The sequence below is a fragment of the Onychostruthus taczanowskii genome, unplaced genomic scaffold (genome assembly GCF_017590055.1).
Source record: "Onychostruthus taczanowskii isolate IOZ18803 unplaced genomic scaffold, ASM1759005v1 scaffold8, whole genome shotgun sequence".
NCBI classification, from domain to species: Eukaryota; Metazoa; Chordata; class Aves; order Passeriformes; family Passeridae; genus Onychostruthus; species Onychostruthus taczanowskii.
In genome coordinates this window covers 9094867-9116936 of record NW_024505892.1, presented here as the reverse complement: position 1 = coordinate 9116936, position 22070 = coordinate 9094867, and the positions used below count along the sequence as shown (strand labels likewise).

Below are 22070 nucleotides of genomic sequence, written 5' to 3'. Positions count from 1 at the left end.
CCACAGTCTGCAGACTGTGGAGGGACTGCCTTGAAACAAAATTCAGCACCTCACTGAAATAATGAAGTACTGCTCTCAAAAACATTTAGAGTTTAATGAGGATGATCTTCAACTGGACAGGCTACTTGCTCCTCAGCAGCCCAGTTTGTCTCCTGAACAACCTATGACTGTAAAGGTGTTAGCATAATATTAGTGAGTGAATGGCACGGGGACTTATATGTATACACTGTGTGTCTACATCATCAAATTGTTTTTTTTTTTTTCTGTATGTTGTCTCAAGGACACTGCAAGAGCTGCTGATTGTCTCTCAGGCTGCATCTGGAGCAAGGCATAACCCACAGATGCACCAGTGTCTACCAGACCCATATACAGGCTCAGGGCTTCTCCAGGCATGAGTGGCAAGGGCAGCGTGGACATCAGAGTCCCAGCTCACACTTGGCTCCTGTAAAAGACCCTGCGTCTTTCAACCACAAACCAAACAAATTACAACATTGTATAATGCAGAAAATGACACTTCCAAGTGTATTTATTGAGAAATAGCAAAGATGTACACAATTTTACAAGCTTTTAATTTTAATTTACATTTTTCTTAAATTAGGTAGGCCCTAATAAACTATAATCTGCTAATACATGATAGAGACCCTTGGCTTCAACTCTCCAAAATGCTTCTGTTGCTGGGATTTTGGCTAATGTCACTTCAGCTCCTCTTCAGAGATACTAAATACCATATTCATTTACAGCATATGCCAGGTGTCAATCCTATAAAGCAGAGATGACTTTTGAACTGAAACCCTGGATCTGGATACAAACTTCACTGCTAAAACCTAGTCTTTCCTGTCGTGGGTCAAGCCTATATTCTCCATAAACTCTGCAGTTGTGATAGGATGCAAGATTTCATCTGCCTCAAGGTGAAGAGTGCTTGTATAGAGGACTTTATTTGGCCTCATCTCCCTTGTCAATGCTTACACTGGAATACACTCTGCATCTGCTTCAGATGCAAACACTGCTGCTCACACTGGATTCGGATGGGAACAGATCTGGCAGCTAGCTGCTACCTATATCTTTGTGCACAATCTCCACAGGCATCTAAAAATAAGTGAAAATTTTAGGTTTTTCTGCCCTTTTTTACTGAACTGCACAGAGTTATGTCTAAGATACTATCCTGTGACTGTAATCACACAATATTTGTATTTTGCAAGCTGACCACTCAAACGCCTAATGAACGTTCAGGTTCTGTACTGAGAACTGCTAGAGTACCAGCAAAAGGCATTTTATTCTATATTTCATTTGCCTAAAATACTTGCAAATGGGGCCTTGTGCCCAATTTTGTTTGTTAAGGAGAGGCTGAAGGGAAGGTAGTTTCTGATTAATATGCTTCTGAATTAAAATGCACTCAATGTCAAAGTGACCAACCTTCAGTTTAATCTTCTTAGGCCCATCTGGAACAGTCTGGCGTGACTGTCTCTGCCTTGGTTATTTTCTCCTCTGTTTTGTTCATGCAGGAAAATATATCAGACTAATTTCTCTTTACAAGGCAGGCATGTACTACACAATTTTATTTAAAGATATATATCAATTTTTGCTTAGCAAGAGAGTATTCATTCTCTGAAATTTTGTTTTAGAGTTTTAGTACTGCAAAGCCTTTTGAGCTACGTCCTTGAATTTTCTTTGGATACATGTTTGTGTGGATTGCTTGTTTTAACAATTAACTTCCACTATGGTGGCACACAGAACCTTGTCATGCTCTGCAAAACTTCCCTCCTTTGCCTCCATCTCCTTCTAGAAGTCCATATATTAGTTGAGCCATATCTGCCACAGAAAGCTAAGCACAACGCCAATGAAGGCACTGCAAACCTTTAATAAGAACCAACGGCTGTTGCTGGGCTACTTTTTGTTCTTTCATTTGATTAGGAAAAGAACATTGAAAAGCTGAACAAATAACTTGAGAAATAATATTACTTCATGCATTTAAATAACAATATGACATGTCAAAAAAAAAAAAAAAAGAAGAGAAAAAAGCTAGTTAACCAAACAAATTTTTTGTTTCATCACATCTTTTACATTGAGATTTTTATGTAATGCTGGAACTTGAGAAGGGGTTCAAAGTTCTTTCCCATTCCAGTAGAAACACTTTTTTTTTTTTTTTCCCACCTGAAAAACTAAAAAAAGCTGTACTACAGATTTTTATGACATGTATTTCCAGGTAGTGAAAATATAAAGAAGGTATGCGTAATTATTTTTGTTTTGGACACACAAATCTATCATGCAAATATCTACCTAGCCTACAGTGATTTCATATGTGGCGAGTCTCATGTGATGGCTTTAAACTGTCCAGTGATAAAAAATTATTGTTAGTTTGTTGTGTGGTGACTGGTATATCCAATTCCAACACAGCAATGAAATCCATTTTTATGAATTTATAGAGGAGTTTCACCTTGGACTTATAGCCGCTTCATACTTACACCTACCAAGTAACTTTGTTAAAACCTCAACAAAGTTTAAATGAACTAAGTTACTACCTGGTAACTCTGGCATACGATGGCTTCAGAGCACAGAGAGAAGATTTTCACCTCAGTGCTGACTACTATACTCGTGCAGACATCCTGGAGTTTGCCTTTAACATCTTCTCTTGCAAATACCTCTTCACACAGTCAGTGCACATTCAGCCTCAGGTGTCTCCACATACAGTGTTAAAAATTGAAAAAGTAGTTTCCACCTTCTGCCACGAGAGATGAGCCACTTGCTGTTATTACAGAGTGCTCAAGCTGCACGTGGAACATTAAGGGCCCTGTGTGCAGTATGGATTTTGCTCATTTTCCATAGCTGAAAGGTAGAATGTTCAAAACTTGCAAGGTAATTGTTACTGTATGGACCGCAACTTTTAATAGACATTATGGAAGCTAAGGTGATCTATTTCTCAATGTTTCTTCATGAAAATCACCTCCTTATCCTCTCCTCAGATGCCTGGCATGCTATTGAAATTTCTTTTTCAAAAACATTTAGGGTTGTCCCTGTGCAATTTTGTTGAGCAATCAAAAATGGATGAGAAAAATCATGCTGACACAAAACAAAATACACAAAAATGTGGAACAGAATGGAAAACCTATCACAATGCTGTTTTCTTTACCAAAGCAGACTATTCTCCTGAAATGGCCGATGTCACCAAGCCAGCAATTTCAGCAGCTTGTGTTGATCCTGAATATGATAAATGTAGCATAATTTCCACATCTGACAGATGAGAACTTCTTTAGTAATTTTTCATCCCTAACGAACTTGTGTTTTATTCCCCATCTGGGATTAACTCCACATTTTCACCTTCCAGTAATGCCACCTGAACACTTTGTCTGCTGGGTGGAACTTTGCTCTGTTATGGGCAGCAGATGCACTCATTGTATGGCTCTCAGTGGATGCAGTAATTAATGAATGTGGCTCTTAGTTCTCTTGCTGGCGAATCAAGAAATGATGCTGAAGGTGTTAAACACTATTTCTTCTTTTACCTCTCCAGGTAGCGGTCCCCAGTATCAACCTCCCAATATTTTCTTAACTTTTCTCAGAAAATCAGTGGAATTATTCAGAATCCAAATAAAAACACAAACTTTCCTTTATTTATTTTTCTTACTGCAACAAATACTTAAATTCTTTGGTGCAGCCCTGCTCTTTGATTTCTTTGAATTTCAAATTTGGTCATGTCAGAAATTATCACAAAGTTTTTTTTGTTTATCTACAGAGTTTTTAACCAAAATTACATTATAACACACAAACACAGTCTTCTCTTTAAGGCACAACACATCATATGCACATTCTCTTTGCCAAACTTATAAAAGAGGCAATATTATATAACCCTTTCCCTCCCCTGCCCCCACCCCCAAAAAAAAGAAAGAAAAATTGCATCCACTTCCAAAATCAGCTGCTAATAAAGTCACAGTAAATTATTTTCATCAATAATTTACACAAATTACACGTCTAGACAGGATTGTCATTATACAGTCTGAGTGCATTCCAATTCAGATTTTTTGGGTTAGGTAGGCTAAAGTCTGGTTCAAACCTCAGTGCTGAGAATATATCCCATTTTGAGGAATGTTGTTGAACACCACCTTGTTGGCTGGAAAATGCGTTTTGGTGCTTTGCCAGTTCGAGTCCTTTGTTCACTCCTGTCAGGGCTCACTTGGTGTGTACCAGCAACCTCCACAGTTTTAATTCACTTAAAAACGTTGCATATATAAGACCATAGAGCTTTCTTACGTAGCACTAATGTTTTAACTCCATTCAGCAATCTGAATTCTTCAGTTTGGAATTTTGAATTCCAAATATTTCTTCCCTTCTTAAGACAATTCATATGTGTAAAGCCAGAGGCATTGAATCACACATAAAAATTCAGTGTACTTGAAATACGTATACATATATATATATATATATGTGTGTATATATATATATATATATATATATATAAAAGGATCACCAGCTTTAGGACACAGTTACAAATACTCTAGTTCCAGTGCTTGATGGAGAGCCAAGAGGTCCGAATGACTGGATATCCTCCAGAAAGGCATGTTGTGCTGTGTTTGTTAGAGGAGGGAAAAGGTCAGGAAAGATGAACACTGTGACACAGGGCAGCATACCACACACAAGGATAGTTAGAGATTACCAGCACCTATCCTACACCACTGTGGTTCTGGATTGATTTTTGCTATTCAAGTACCGACAAAATAGATCTGAGCTTAGTAGCTCAGCTGAAGTTAAAGTAATTAGATGATAGCCTTTATTAATAGCTTCTTTGAAAAATACCTGTTACTTAGTAAAAGCCACTTGCTTATTGTTAGCATGCAAGCGCGTACAAAGGAGCATTATTAGTAAATAATTTGATGCTCCACTTATTTGACTGCAAAATACTGAATCATCATTTAAAGGACTACACGACTTCCATGAAAAGATGCTTCTCACTCAACACTTCAAAACAGAGCTGAATTATATTTTTTCTCCATCCAGGCAGAAAAAGAAATGTCTTTGGATAAGAAAATAACACATTTTTAGTTTAAGAAAAGATAATTTGTGTTGCAGAAAGCATCAGTGTCTGTGAGAGATGCAGGTATACACATTATTCTCCTTCAATAATTCATCAGAACAGAAAAAACACACTTCCATGTTGTGTTTGGAACTATTTGAAATGTGCTATATTCATCCATTTCTCTGAATTCTACATCTATCCATGCAATATAGCCAATGTTAAGGAAAAAGCATGCCCAACCAGAAAGCCCACAATCCAACCACCACTGTTTAGCAAAAATTATAAAGGACCCATCACCAGTACTGTACCTATATTAAGGAACCATTTGGAATGAGCATTTCGATAATTTCCATTTTGTTTCCACTCCAACTACAATGCTAAGAGAGTGCTTAATTTTGCTACATCTAGCACAACAAGATTTACATAATTGGCCCTGTACAGACATTGTGAGGAAAAAAATCAATCTCTGCACACTTCCATGGTTTATACTGGGAAGCACGGCACAAATTACTAGTTTGATATTTCTGAACATTAAAAACTTTTCTGCTGAAATTAGACTTGAATTATCATGAGGAAACTAGGAAACAGTTCTTTTTTGGAAACACAGATTTGGTGCACGATCTCTACATTGTGTTTTTTTTCCTTTAGCAGATATGTCTTTCTTGAAGCAAATTATATTTTTACCATATTTGCCCCAGTAAACTATGGATCTTCATCTATCTTAGCAAAAAAATTTGCACAGTCCTTTAGATGTTTTCCACATTCTCTGTAACGCTTCTCTTGAAGCATTCCCAATTTCAGCATTTTAAGAAAAACACCACTCAACCATCATATCATAACCCTTTCTATCTCTACTGTTTATCTTTTAATTTGCTTGAAGTTTGTCAGACATTTTTTCTGCATTATTTTTCCATCTGTTTTAAAAATCTTTTTTTTTCCCCCTTTCCAAAGTGAAGCAAAGCAAATGCTCGAATCCAAATGGTTCGTTTTACTCTAAGTGTTGATCTCATCATGCTCTTGTTGGCTTGCATCTGTGGACTGAAGTTATTTGTCATTTTTTGCAACACTGACAGAAATGCAAACAGAAAGGCTTGCATTAGTAGCTATGTATCACACCAACATTTCAGAAGACAGGTTACCTTTTTTGCTGCCTGTTCTTCTTCTACACCATCCCCAATTACAACATATACTACTTTTCTGCCAAACCTTTGCATTATTCGTTCAAAGCAACTTTCTTTTCCTGGAAGATAAATGAGATAAGAGTTCAGAGTGAAGTTACCTGATTAGCTGCATGTTCCTCATCTCGGCCATCTCCAATCACAACATAAGTTATGTTAGTGCCAAATCTGGACACTATACGCTCAAAACAGCTCTCTTTGCCTGAAAAACAATGCACTATTTATTCAAGCTATCAAGTGAGTTATGGTGAAGCCTTACAGAGGATTTTTGCAGTGGTAAGACAATGCTACTACTACTTTTAAAAAGTTCCCAACCTTGGGATTTAGAGCCAAATCTGGTAAGAAGCAATGGATTCCCTTAATAACACTAAGATGTTTCAGCTAAAACTAGATCTCTTAATCATGACAGGAAAGCCACTAAGACAAAGGAATTAGCAGCACTGCAAAAATGAATAGGTTAACAAATGAATAATTGAATTTAAATATTTATTTATAATTGTAATAATATTCTTACAAGGAAAATAGAAATTTTAATTCTAATGTATCTGCAACAATGAGTGATGCAGTAATTAAAAACTTAATTAAATGATGACTGAGGTAATAGTTGCGCCTGACACTGCTGGAATATGCACTGCTTTTTCCCTTGTGAAAATAATTTATGAAACATATTGCAATGCTTTTGTCAATGAAGTGACTCATTCCATGCTACAAAGGTTGTCATAGGTATAGAAATGAAGCATTCCTAAATTGCTGATTGGTAAAATCTGCAAAATTATCAGTCATTGTATGCTGCATCACATTTCACAGGAATGACTGCTTCTCTTGGTTTACAGTTTTGGATCCAGTTTCCAGAAACCATACACTTCCAAACCATAATGCACAAAAGGCACACAGTTGTGAACAGAATGGGGAAGTGCCCTTTTGTTATCCAGCAACACGGGTTCTGTTAATAACAGCTGTCATTCCCATCACTGACATACTATGCCTCAGGAAAAGGTTTGTGAAGCTGTGGCCTGGCTTGCATAGAGCAGAAGGTCAGAGCAGAGGCTAATTTAACAGAATTTCTGCTCAGATTTGAATTCACAAAAAAACTTTTCTTCATTCTCTTTTGCAAGATTTTTGTTTTCTGCACCATACTGAGGACTTTCTGAGGCTTTTAATCGGCACTTCTATTCCTTTCGGCATCATTGAAAATAAGGTGAATTTCGAATTCTTTGACATAAACACATATGAACAAATGTAATGCCTAAATCTTATAACTAAAACTGCTAAGTGTCAGGGAAGTGTTTTGGACTACATCCATTACTGGAAAAAAAAAAAAAAAAAAAGGTAATGCGGTGTAGTCAGAATAGATGAAAGAATAATTTTCTTACCTATTTTGGTTGCACTGTATATATTTTCAATAGGAAAAGCTCCTCCTAAGCTGTATAGTAGAACTTTTGCAAGTGCTGGGATAAGCTGAGTTGTTGTTACCAATACGTTTACACAATTACTCCTAAAAGGAGAGAAATAGTTTAAGTTCAAATAGTTTTAAAACAATACCCAAATGTTGATGAGGTGAACCAGCTGTGGAGAGCATATTAAGGATCCCTCAACATTTACTTCCATTTACACAGTATAGCTGCTCAGCACCATCACATACAGAAAATGTACATAAAATCTCTGGTGAAAGCCTTTAAAAAAAGATGTAGGTCTGATTTGAAGGAAATATTCCACACGGGTTTATAAAGAAACAGGTCTTTGAAGATGGGTGTAGTAAAATACAGATATTTAAGACCATCAACAACCTCCAAAACAAGGTATTTGAATGCTTTGAAAGCATCATTTTAATGCTGGCAATTAATTGTCAGTAGTTACCACCAAAATAAAAGAGTTAAGAGAATGCAAACCCATGATTTGTTACTCTTTTATCTTTTTATCTACACTTTTCTCCACAATGGCATTTCTTTCTTCAAGTTTCAAGAGTAAGAAGATCTCTGAAGAGAGGGAGAGGTAAGAATGATCATGTTAATAAGGTAGCATTGAATGGTGAGGATGAAAACTTGAATGGAGAAGTTGTACAGGCCAGAGAACTCAGAGCTGAGCTACTTTTGGCACTCACAGACTGGAACGTGATCATGGCCATGATGTGGACATGGAGCTGGAAGTAAATACTTGTGAGTTTTCCTTCTGGCATTTCCACAAATTCCAAGCAAGACCCCAGGCTGCTATTTTCACCTTTATTTATCTCAATTTCCCATTATAACATATCAGTAATGTTTAACTGAGTCACAGGTAGCTTCTGAAGGTTTACAGTTGTACAGTTCTTTGAAGACATGACAAAAGACTATTATTGATCAACCCTGAGTGAAGGATAACAGTTTTCCAGACTCATCCACCAGTGCTCAACTGGACTTCATTACCAAAAGTCTCTCTGAAGACTAACAATTCAGAAAGAAATGCAGAGCTAAATACAACAGCTCACACAAATTTGTTACCTTTTTTTCTCCTGAAATGCTTCATACATTGTTAAATATACAGTTAAGACATAAGCATATTGCAAAAGTTGTTATGTTGAAATTAACGTTTTTGTGTCTTTCCAAGTTTGTTCTTTCCACTTGACACTGAGTCTTTTCCCAGACATGTTCAGATAGCAAGATGACTTAATGTTCTTTTTTGTGGTTTAAAATTAGGATTTTTTAGTATTTCTGGTAAGATACATATTGCATGGCTTACTAAGCAGCAGCAGGGTTCACAGTTTTATTGTTTCAGAGGAACAATAAGTTTTATGTCTCAATATTGGGAACGCAGACTTTTAGTTAAAAGAGATTTTTGCTCTTGTGAGAACTTAAGATTTATTCTAAGACATACTGGTTTGCTTAGAAGGACAGAAGAAAAATGCCCTTATGTTCTGGTATCTGTACAGTATTTAGGTTGCACTGCAGATAGGCACAAACAATGAAGGACAGAACAGAGAGCTGTGGAGTTCAGAGAATGCTGTCCACAAGGTAATAAATTAAAAGCTGTCTCAGAATTCTACAATACACTTTCAGTGTACACACATTTGAGAAGACATTTTATACTATCTTCAGTAAATGCTGGAATTAAACCACTTTCCACTTTTCCTGTGTCCTACTCAAAAGTCATAGTAGACCTGTTCTGTTCTTTAAAGGCACTAATTTATTGTAATCTAAAATGTAAAAAAATCCATTACATGTCTAGAAACTTATTTTACAGCCGACTCAGATACATACCTTGTGCTGATAATTGATAATGATTTAAGTGCATTTGTTAGCCAGGAGTCTGTCAGAGCTTCAATCTCTGCTCTTAATTGCAACCATGCATCTCTTTTAGCGGGACCCAGGAGTCCTTTGATGTAAGAAAAGTGAGAAAAATAGAATTAAATTCTGTATCAGATAGGGTTTATGGTCATTGTTTCTATTTTAAATTCAACTACAACCTGAAAAAAATATCAAAGAGAAAATCTATTGTCTTCAATGATTAGGAAATAATAGAGTTTATTTGTACTTCACTATATCAAGGAATGTCAGATAGTATTTCAGATAATAATAATAATTAGTTGCATTTCTTTATGTATCAGGCTGCATTTCGAAGTATTCCTTTCAGAAACATATTTTTAAACCAGCTCCTCCCACTTACATTATTCTCATTATCAGAGGCAGTGACAAGGAGATCCATATCATTGGGATCATAGGTGAAGATGGTCACAAAAGAAGATACTTTAGAAAAAACTGTTTAAAACTGCCCTACTTATGACTCTGCAGATAGTACACATACAGAAATACATTTGTTTGCTGATGGCTTGCTCTTCATGTCCTGTTGTAGTTGGTTCCTTTTACAGCATTTACAGCCTGAAATGGCTGCACACCTTATGTTCTCATATCTCAGTTGGTCCTTAAAAGTTAGTCCTCAAAAATCTCTTTTTGGGTATAAATTAAAAATACCCATTTAAAAATACCCAGCCTATTGAATGCCGAGACATGAATTTGCTGGAACCAACATATTTTAAATGTAGATTCAGAAGAGCAGAGAAATAGGCTTTTTGACCTTTAGTATTCCTCTTCTTTGTCACACCCTACAAGTGATCATGACTGTCTTCCCTACAAGTGATGATGATTGTCTTCAAAAATCAGAAGTGAAATAATCTAAAAATATATGGATTAATCTTGCCTTCTGATAATTTCTAGCAGCTCTTTTGAAATAAACAAATACAGATAAGTTAAGAAAATCATAAAAAAGGCTAAGATGTGGAGGACAAATGAAGAAACCTGCCCATTAAGGATGGCTTATATTTCAGATGCAGGATACGTAGGAGACAATAAAAACCTTAATCCAGTGCACCACATATCTGCATTCTGTTTGCAATATTTTGTTTCTCTCAGTGTGTTTCCCTGTGCTGTGCTCTTGCACTTGCTCTCTTATCACTGTTAAAGGTTTTGTGAAATGCAGCAGCTTCAGAATCTTAGATGCATCAGGAGATACAAGAAAACCCAGTAAACTTTTGGTTAACACTGCTTAAAGAAGTATTAATATATAACAACTCGATCCACAACATCAATGAAAGGCAAAGCAGGGTAAGTGAAAGTCAGCCCTCTACTACCACACTTTGGTCCTATTGCTTCACCCAGTGGTAAGGAAAGACTGAACTACTGAGAGTGAAAATACATGACTGTCACAATTACTGATGACTTCTAAGTATTCTCTGTTCTCACAGTCTATGGTTGTGATGTGTCACTTGACACATCTCCCTCTCCAGAAGAAGGCTGTCTGTCTGCAAGGCACACAGAACTCTCCAGAACAGATTCTTTTGGCTCTGCTGCCTGTTGCCTACAATCTGCTAGTGCTGACATAAGCGAGTCCATGAATTAAAGCAGTAACAGCAAAGTTCTTGTCCCAGCTGAGATCTGGACATACTGGAGACAAAACTGTGTAAGCTCCAGAGTCGACAAAAGGGGCTATTGGCATGGCAGTGATAGAGTTTTCTTGCATCCACTGGTGAAAACAGACTACTAGGTACCCAGCAGAAAGTTTACAAGTTTAGTGTTGTTACCAACCAGATAATGAAAATGTAGGATGGAAATGGCATCCACAACCAATTTGTGCTGTGAAACTGTACAATGTCTTTCCTAGAACAACAGCAAATCTGAGGTAGTCTAAGTGGTTCAACAAGCCAGTAAGGTTAAGACTAGCTGGCTCTGAGGGAGGAAAATGGGCTCTGTGGAAGCTAAATGGAAGCTTGCTTTGTTTGAACAGCATGTGGCTTTGCCTTTACAGTCAGTAGCTTCCAACAGCCATTGGTTCAGTCATATCACTCTCCATTCCCTCTGGGGCTTCCCAGGCTCCTTCCCTTCACGGCAGCTCATCACCATGCAGCTCAGACTGACCAGCACTCAAGGTTGTTTTTGGTAATTGAACTCACCTCCTATGTTGTTCTTGTAAGTATTATACAACTCTTTTACTCTTCTGTAACGGAAAGCCAGCTTCCTCATCCAGTCAACCCCTCCTCTTACACCTGTTGGCAGACAAAGGTTTGCACTACTTGCAGCTGCATGGAAGCCATCAGTTGCAAAACTGTAGGTACTGCAAACACCCAAAATACAGTAAAAATAAATACAATGTATTCCTGTAAATGCTCAAATTATTTCATCTTAAAAAAAAATAAAAGAAAAAGAAAAGAAATTTCTGTATCTTACCTTAGGTCTTGTCCATTATCATCTGAAGAAACATCATCTATATGAACCTGATCGCATTCCTGTTAGAAAGAAAAGAAAGCAAACCTGAATGACGAATTTATCTTATGAGAGAGTGCATTCTTATGGAAGCGTCCAAAAGGCGCGTGGATGCGGCACTTGGGGACATGGATTAGTGGCGAGCACGGTGGGCTGGGATAATGGTTGGACTAGGGGATATCAGAGGTATTTTCCAAGCCGAATGACTCTGTGCTCACCACGGGCTTCGTGCGGATGAAGAAATGACGGGTGCAGGCCAAGGGCTGCACCAGAAGGTGGCAGCCTGTGCACACCCAGTTTCCTTCTGCCATCAACATCTTTAGAAGAGTAAACTTCAGCTTCTACACAGTGTGAATCACTAGTTAAAACAGACCTTCAGAAAAGCAATATGCAATTTAGAGGTGATTTTTTAGGAGTAAATTTATCTTAATTGTAAAGCCACCAAAACTGCAAGTTTCATTTACAGCCTCCCTAGTATACCAATACTTGAAAATCACATAAACCTTATTTTCCCACTCCCTAAAAGCAATTGATGGTGAACCTCAACAGTTGTAAAACTTATGTTAAGTAGTTTGGACACTTATCAGGTTTTTATTTTAATTTATGTGAGTGCCTTTGGCTGGAAAATCACATATAATCAGCAATCCTACAGAACTTGATTATTTCCTGGCTTTGGAAGGGATGGAAAGAACTCGAGGGAACTGAGGTGCATTGGAAATATGAATTCCCCTCCAAGATGGTTTTACAATTGGACAGCTGTCAAATATCCTTATCTGCACAGTGGTTAGAGCACAAAGATAAGAAATTGTGGTGAAAACAAAAGTAAATATATAAGCCAAACCATCATGCATTATATAATTGTTTTCAACAGTTGCTGGAACTAACATCTCAACCCAAAGACACACCTGAAATTCAGTGTCCATTTAAGTCAGCACTTAATTCAGGCTCTGTGACATGCAGGGGTATGTCCTTCTAGGTTTCCAGTCTTTGTCTTGTAACAGTGGTAAATTGTACAGATAAAGGACAAATCTGAACAGAGGAGTGATTTCCAAATGTGTAAGACACAAGTTCCTAGAGTGTGAATTTAGGGAATTATCATTTCATCTTTCTACTTTGTTTGCTTTGTAATGAACAAAAACTTAAGATACTTCTACTCGCATGAACTAAGCTGTTAAAAAAAGAGGCAATTATGTATAAAACAAATACATATTATTTAATTTTCAAATACATAATTTCATTTCATCATACAAGCAATCATAATTTAAAATATTGGGCCAAAGCTAAAAGAAGGAGTTACCAAGCTCTGCTTATGTGGCTTATTCCATTAAGATTGGATAATAGAGCTGTGTTCAAGGAACAGGAATGATGCATTCTTCCCCTCACTGAAGAAATAAAATTTTTTAGATCTGTCTGAGGAGATTATCTGTAGAATATTTTAGAGAAGGTATTTTTGCATGTAAATAGCAGATGAAGAGAGAAAGTAAAGGGAACGTGGCAGCTGAAATAAAATATCAATTTCTTTATATTTATTCATCATTTACACTCCAGAAAAAAATGCAACTATGCTTCACCCAGTGTAGGATAGGAGCTCAAAAATCAGACAAAAAGCCCTACTGGGAAAAATTTTAACTCTGTATTTTGCAACATCTGGGCAATATCAGGCTTCTTAATCACCTTAACAGATTTCCCTGGAACTCGTAAAAGTGTTAAGTTTAAAAGTTTAAAAATCGTGTGTATATGAAGGTATACTAATTAAATGGAAGGCACACAAAAGCCTTGATGGAAAAGGAGTGCCTGCTGCTGTTTGGGTTTTGTTAAGCTTTTCAGCTACATTGTTCCAGCCTTGAAAAATCTAGGTAAGTGTTCTGCTGATAATGTCATTATTAAGTTAAATATGAGTGGGTGGCAAAGGCTCAGCTGTTTAATTTTTTTTTGTCTCACAGTTGGTTCGTTATGATTCTTTGATTAACTCCAGAAACAGGATGAGGGGACAATGCAGTTTTCTGATTACTCACCCCTTTGTCCCTGCAAGAAGGTTGTTAATATAGGAGTTAACATATATGTTATACTGGACATTAAGCCCAACAGTACTCTCCAACTTCCTCTTTTCCCCTTTCCTCTTCTCCTCTGGATCTATGGCTCATCTCCTCTCTACATGCTGGCAGTACACATTTTCTGACCAGCAAACAAGCTCATGTGCCCATCGCTCATTTTTTTTTTTTAAACTTTGTTTTCTTGTTTACTTATCTACTTCAACTAAAATGTTTACCTTTTACAAATTCACTTACATGGTATGGAAAAATCTTGCTATAAAAAAAGAAAAAGCAGGCAGTTTGAGCAGATTTGAGATAGTTATCTACTTTTCTCAAAAGAAATAGGAAACTGAGTTTGCTTTTAAATGACACCAAAGCATTATGGGAAAGAAAGCAAGCTCACTGTCAATTTAAATATTAAGGTAAAATATTTTTCACATCAGCTACGATACTGGTTAAGCTCAAGTCACAGCGGCTGTCAGTGTCATGTCAAAACTAAGAAACATAAAAATACATTTCCTATTAGAGTAAATACAGGAAAGGAATCTAAGTATAATATCTAGCTTTTGTTTGAAGCAATACTAATTAAAATTATATCTGAATGCAATCAATTCTTTGCAGCAATTTTTAAAGTCTGAAAATTTGAGAGTAAAGAATCAATACATCATCCATAAAACTTATCATCTCGGACCAGACAATAATTTTATTATCCAGTAAAAACACTGACTTACCAAAACTGAACACAAAACCGCACTATGCTGTCTTATGCTTTCTTCAGCTTACCAAGCCGAACACAAAATTGCACTATGCTTTCTTAGACTATACCAAAAACCCCTTTTAACATCTGTGCTTCAGTTTCTGTTAAAACTAGTCTTACCTGGCTCCCAAATTCTGAGACTCATCTAAATCTTATTTTTAATTTCTCATTTATATTTCTAGTGAGAAACAAAGGATGAAGTCTCCTTTAAAATATGATAGGATAATAATAAAAATTGAAATATAATTCAGTTTGTTTGAAATTAATACTCTTTCTTTTCATTGACCTGAGAGTGGAGTGGAATAATGGAGATGGAAGATTCATGTCTGAGTTACTACTTGCAATTTGCAGAAACTGTTTTTTTGGTGTGTGTAATAGGCCTTACCAATATTTGTAAATGCTGTCTTAAAATTAATACTGAGATATGAAGAAAAACTCAATTTTATTCCTTACCTGGTTGAAAAAAGAATGCCTTAGTTTGGCCATTATTATAAATCTGAGTCCCATCCCTAAGCGTTGTTTAGGCACATGAACTTTCTGGAGCACCAGGCTCCTATTTCAGTGGCAAAACACCAACAGCCCTTCCAAGTGATGCTTCTCAAGCTAACTAAAATTTATACCCTGAGAATGCAGTAGCTGGAGCCTAGCCTGAAATAAAAGTGCAGCTTGGCTGATTAGAACACGGGTTACTGGGTCAGCAGGGAATGTCTCAGCAGATTGGAATTTCTGCATCAGCAGCCACTGCAGTGACACGGATTTGCATAGAGGAAGGAAAACTTTATTTTTGTAAGTGATAACTTCAATAACTTGGTTATTATTCCTAGAACCTGCTATGCAGTGTTTGTAACCAAGAAAGACAGGGAAAAAAAAAAAAGGAAGTTTAGAGGATGTAGTGACTGGAGTGAATATTACAGGTACACAGGTTCAGTAGTACTTTACAGTTGTCATGTCCAGAGCCATAACGTTTACTGTGGGCTGAAGATGAAAGCAAGAGAGAAGGTGTGGAACCTGAGGGCTCACCACTGAAAAAGTGACATGATAAATGAATAAGCAATCTGTCTGCCTAGCGAATAAAGGCCTGTCTCAGTTCCTCCAGTGAGAACTGAAGGTCTTGTGTCTTGATGGCCACGATCATCAGCACTCATTTCTGCTCCCCTGGGGGAGGACAGAGAGAGGAAGACAGAGAAAGAGAGATGGAGAGAGGAGGGGAGATGAGGGAGAGAACCCAAGTCAGACTCTGGGAATTCTCAGAGTTCATTACACATTCATCATGCAGATGCACTTTAATATTCAGTAATGGCCATGTGCTCTGCAAACAGATTTAATCAGACAGATTTATCCATCAGCATATTAAAGGATGCCGCTACGTACTTGGGCACTTTATCCTATTTGCTGAGAAGATAGAAAATTTCTGGTCTTCTTGCACATACCAAAATGCATGCTTACAACTCATTTCAGCACATGAACTTTGGAATGTTGGTAATTTTGTAAGAGAGTTGGTTTTGAGGCCAAGATGAATTCTGGGTCATAAAGTATTAAATGTCTTGTAGAAATTGTCATTATTAAATATTTATATATAAATTGCTTTTAATCAAATCAAATTGATTGATTTACGAGACTCTCTAAGACAGCTCCCAAGTAGTATTTTTTTATTTATCTAAAACTGGAAACTGTTCAAGCTCTGGAATGAGCTGGCATATGAGTTTTTGGACAGGGGTATTAAAATCATCCTATGAAGATTAGCCAAAATGTAATGATCCACCTATGACAGCTGAACTTGTGATCTACAGACAAAATAAATAATGAGAGAAAGGAACGAAGTTTCAGTGGCCATAAGCAATAATGAAGAGGTATGGAAAGAAGGCAAAGCTCAATTTTGCTGAACTCTTCCACCTGAACTCAGCACAACATTTGAAGAACAGATTCTACTGAATGGCTTAAATTTCGTTCATGCCACATAAACTCTAAACAGGGCAGGGGCAAAGGTCTGCTAAAAAGAAATTTAAGAAATGCTTTGAAAAATTTATTTGGAATCTCTCCCTGTACAGGGCACCAGAAGGAGACATTCACTGAATGTACCTGCATTGTCAAGAGATGTCTCACTAGGACTGCAATAAAGCACACACTGATAAAGACATGTCCAGGGCTTTACTGTCTTTGGTTTCTGCTGCTGCAAGGAGGAAGTATCGTTCAGGTGTGGCATGAAGTAGATTTCCAGTTTCTTGATTTAAAAAGAGCTAAGAATAAATGAGATCTGCAAGGGATGATGAAGACAACCACAAACTGGTACCTTCTGCTTTTCTTACTGCCTACTTGATGAAGGAACAAAATACAAAATCAACATCCCAGTGGATGGAAAAATTTCACTTTGTCTATTGACTCACCAGAGACCTTTCTCTGGGATTCTAAACAAAACCTCGAAGTCTTCCAGCTCCCATTCATGGCAAGTATCTGTCCATGGAGGGATGTCTGGGATCTACTCTGAGTAAGAAAACAACCATTTTAGACCAGCAGAATGTCTGAAAAACCTCTAGGCTATTTTGAAAACTGTTTTTCACTCATTGATTTGACACACATGGTTGTAGGCTTCATTGTCCATGTTAACAGACCCAGACTCTAAGGGTGAAATAAAAAAAAACGGTGAAGCCCAGCATCACTGATCAGAACATCTATCACAGTCCCAGCTCTCTGATGCTGCATTCTTTGAGGTAAATGAAGAATATTCTACATTTGAACAAGTAACAGGGGCCTGTAGCCAAAAGGCTGCTGAGGTATGCCAAGAGAAGAACAGTCTCCTGGTCAGATGAGGGCACCCACTGAAAGCAGATGAATATGGAGAACTTCAAGAGAAGAATGTGAGGCATGTTACCATCCTGGAGATGACAGCAGACAGCTTTACACATATGGAAACCAAAAAAGATGGACAAAGAAAGGAAAGGTAGTTTGCAGATTCTGTCTCTCACTGAGTTTCACAGAAGGACTGCGGTGCCGCCACAAGTCAGTGCCACCTGGCAAACCTCTCTCTGATTAGAGTATGACAAACCCAAAAACTACACAGGCACAAATGTCACACACAATAAACACTAATTCACAACAAAGCCACTAAGTTAAAAATCAGGAATAATCAGTTCTAGCATTCCTTTGACTCTTACCTCTAAATCATTAAAAAATAAATGTGTGTCAGCAAGATTAAAAATCATTTCTTCCATTCGTAGTCCAAGGGTCACTGCCATGGGCGGATCCTTAAAAAACAAAAAAACAAGGTTAGCTTGTTATATACCTCTAAGTTATATTAGAATTACTTCAAAAATTGGTGTATATAAAGTGTTTCGAAAAATTAACACTGCAAGAAATTTCACTGAAATCTTTTCAGTATTAAGCTATTTTAATATAATGCTGTAATAAGACACTGCTGAACCTCTGTTTGTGAGAAAATTCAGAGAGCTGTGGATATTGAAAAATCAAATTTTTTAAAGCCCAGCAATTTGCAACCTGGCTGAACTCTCAGGAAAAAACCTGGTGGCCATAAACATATACATAAATATAAACATAAACAAGTATAAAGAAGACTGAAAATAGGGACAGTACTTTTTGCAAAAGATGCATGTAGGAGCATACATTCCTGTGGAAAGCATATATAAGCTTGTTTGCTACAGATCATCCCTTCATTGCTGATGAAACACAGGAATCCTGTCCCTGGATAAGATTAATTCAAAATATTGCATTTGTTTCTAGGTTGTCTTTCACACTCTCAAATTGCTCTGCCTCAGCAAGACACCACAAATCTCCCAATCTGCAATAACACTGTCTCAGAGCATTAAGTGTACAGCTAAGGCAAGATAACAAATTCAAATTTTCTAGGTTTGCTAGGAGAGAGGTAAAGCACATTTGGTTTAGAGTAATGGTCCCTGGTGCTTTGCTGACACCTAGTAATTAGTTTGATTGTTGCCTTAATCATCTGCCTGAGTTTATGGGGTTCCGTTAACTTTTTTATGCTTAACACAACTGCAGTGGACTTTTAAAACACATGCGGTCCTCTTCTCATCAAAATATGAAAAAAAAATTTCATCATTTAAACTCTGATTGACATGAGCAAATTTTCAGAAATCCCTTCTTAAATACCTTGAGATTTAAAGTCTAGATATTTACCAGCATGTAGCAACAAAATCTCACAAAACCTCAAATGATCATTTGTTAGCATTAGGATGAAAGGCTTCCCAACCAGGATCAGACACTCACTACTCCAGGGCTTTGCAACGACGGAATAGAAGATGGCTTCTGCATTCAAGCACTTAATAACTAATGGTAAAATCTGAACCACTGACATTGACTGTTGCCATGAAAAAGGCATACTTGAAGGGGAGAATAGTGTTCAAGAAGTTGTAATGATCCAAAGTTAGACCCAATTCTCTAGCAGTGAAAAGAAATATTTTTATGTTGACCCTTGAACTAATCTAGGCTACCTTTCAGAAGCAAAAAAACAAACACAGTTCCAGGAACAGAATTTTATCCCTTCTGTCTTCTGTAGTAATGTTCACCGGATTTGAAAGTCACATGGCTGAAGGCAGCACCAAGTGCAAAGGTCAGATTTCCAAGAGGATGATTAAGGAACACCATTAACAGATTAGCAAAACTCCTGTTAGGCACTGACAACACAAATCACCAAAATACCCTGGACTCATGAGATTCCTCATCAAGCCATAACGCTTTTATCAAAATGTCATTGGATATAAACACGTTTGTCTCTTTCATTTGCATTTATTTTCTGTGCATTGCAAGCTATAAATCTTTTCTCCCTACATACAACACACTTTTTTACCTCAATCCCATGAACACTAAGGCATGTGCATGATTTTATGCACAGGTGGTAACTCATTATTATTTATCTAAGTTATTCACTGGAGTGCTTCCAAAACTGGAATCTCAGACATTTAATTCTCAGCCTCTTTTTTACCCCTTCCTGAGTAGAAGCAGACTTGAATACAGGAATTTTCTATAACCTTTTCTGTTATAATTTGATTTGTTTTCACAGAAACTACCAACTATGTATGACCATTTCCTGCCTTGCCTAGCAGAGTTGAAAGATATAAATGTGACAAAGCTCTTATGATTTTCTTATTAATAGTAGTTTTGTAACCAGTTATGCCTGACTATTACTATTAAAATTATATTTCCTACATTCTTGTTTTGACAAAGGCATGAGAAGGCTATTGCTAGGTGCGGTATGTAAAACAAAGCAAAGCAGAGGGAATTAATTTCAGCTTAGCATAAAATCACTCTGGGATCTCCCTGTACTTCTGCTAGGGAGAATTGGTGGAATTGAATTCTCAAGATATGAACAATTCTTCCCTTAATAAATTGGCCAAAACTTTTCCCTGAAACTGTTTAACAAGAACTAAAATTTATGTTCTATCCAGCTCTTGCCATATTAAGTTCTTTCCTTCACATAAAAAAATAGACAAGAAAGCAGATTTGTAAGGGTCTTGAGGCTTTATAATGTTTGCACAATATGGAGGAACATGACAATCATCATTTTACTGTCTTTCAGCCTGAAGCAGAAGTCACAGACTGATTCAAGTGGCACAAAGGACTGAGTGTTGAAAAGAAAGCAAGAAACTTGCAATTAATACAGAACTTAGCACAGCAAATTGAAAAACTTAGTAAGAGGCAGACTGAACTTCTGTCAAAATTGTATTTTGTGCTACTCTGCACAAGCACACACAGTAGAGGAAAAAAGGATTAAAAAAAATATCTGGAAGTTTTCCCCAGATAATTCACAGAACAAAGAACAACTCTTTGGCCCACAGAGGTATGATGCTAGCCAGATATCATTAGTGTGCAGAAGAATCAAGACTAGCTACTACACTTCTGTACACCCAAATACAAATTACTTTAGTTATGTTAAGATGAAGGCACTAAAATGGAGCCAGACTGTCTGTCTGTGGACTTTTGTACCAGACTGGTCCATCCATTGGAATGCCTCCTGGGAGACTAGATAAAAGTGTCCTGGGAGGACCAATACTTAAATGTCTTGATCGAGGGGAGAGTAACTTGAATAAAACCCCAAAAGCTCAGTGTCCATTAGTAGAGGAGATGTACTTAATACCGTCTTGGAATGTCAGGTTTCAGCACATGTTCAAAAGAATTTCATTTCTTGGGAAAAAAACTGCAAACACCAAAGTGACTTTAATAAAACCTTGGAAAACAAAGAGATAAATAGACTGCCAGGTAGATTTATTGTGACAGGAATTTGCACGCACGAAGCCTTAAAAATAAGCAAGAAAACAAGCAAAATTTTAAGAAGTTATTTTCAATGGGTGGCTGTCCTGCACAGACTTAAAGCAAAACTGACCTCAGGAAAAAGTGGAAATGCTGACATTAAGTATCAATGTTTTAGCCTAAAGCGACTTCTCTATATTATGTAGGAATCTCAGATTTAAGTTCAACCCTCACTCTCTCATAGGGGACACTTGTCCCAGGAGAAATTCATGTGGGTGGTGATGGAGGAAGAGAACACTTCTCTTCTTGATAACCATAGCTGGTGGCTGATGAAGGGAAACTCACGTACTCCATAGGGAGTTTCTGCTCCATGCTCTCTAGAAGGCAGTAGGAAAATCACCTCAGAGGTCTCAGACAAGGAGGGAGTGAATGCAGAGGGCAACTGGAGGTGATGAGAGATACACTATTAATACAGGTGGACAAGAGAATTTTTATGAGTGATTTTGGGAATGCCATCATGGGTGTTAATGGTGACAAAGCTTTTTTGTTTAATAACCAGACAAGCAGACAGTGAGCAGTAAAAAACTTCTGAGCCCTTTCCAAAGAAGAGCACATGGTATTTAATGAGGCTTCCCTGACAACTTTCTGTGATTTCCAATTTTATAAAAAAATGGCAAAGTATGATCATCAAGTGTGGATTTGTTTTGATTTTTGCGCTTGGAAATCATATTCTCCATCTTCTAAGGTCAGAAAGGAATTTTATTCTTCTTATAAAGAGCTGCACTTTGAGTCACAGCATTAATCTTTGAATCCTCACCCTCTGGATTGACCTGGGAGAAATGAATAAATGCTTGGAGCTAGAAAAACTCCAGCTTAATCATCCTTCAACCAGCAAGAATAACTGGAATGCAATGGAACAAAGAATACACACTGTTCACAGGGAATAAGAATGTACCTCATAAACTTTCAAGAGATGATGACATCTCCTAACAGATGTCCTGTCACATCAACCAATGCTCACTTAAGAGCCCAGCATTGTAGAAAACCTTATCTGTCAGCTGGTGCTCAGCTGCAAAACCCATCATCATCCACACAAGTCACAATGTAACAGCTCCAATGCCAATGTTCACAATTTGCTACTGCAGTAAG

General features: G+C 37.2%; 1 protein-coding gene across 11 annotated transcripts in view; it reads right to left on the bottom strand.

Moving 5' to 3' along the window:
• Positions 1-508: 508 nt before the first annotated feature.
• The window catches only part of EYA4 (EYA transcriptional coactivator and phosphatase 4), a 143931-nt gene continuing 122369 nt past the window's right edge, over positions 509-22070 (bottom strand). For 8 of the 11 annotated variants that reach the window (XM_041423867.1, XM_041423868.1, XM_041423869.1 and 5 more), the window contains 7 exons: positions 17855-17944; positions 11877-11935; positions 11603-11763; positions 9417-9531; positions 7557-7678; positions 6146-6245; positions 509-4558 (listed from right to left, as the gene is read on the bottom strand). In XM_041423867.1, coding sequence (XP_041279801.1) covers positions 4465-4558; positions 6146-6245; positions 7557-7678; positions 9417-9531; positions 11603-11763; positions 11877-11935; positions 17855-17944 — 741 coding nt within the window. In that variant the 3' untranslated portion in view covers positions 509-4464. Of the gene's footprint in view, positions 4559-6144; positions 6246-7556; positions 7679-9416; positions 9532-11602; positions 11764-11876; positions 11936-17854; positions 17945-22070 lie in introns of all 11 variants that reach the window. The other 3 variants (XM_041423873.1, XM_041423864.1, XM_041423865.1) reach the window with 1 other exon arrangement.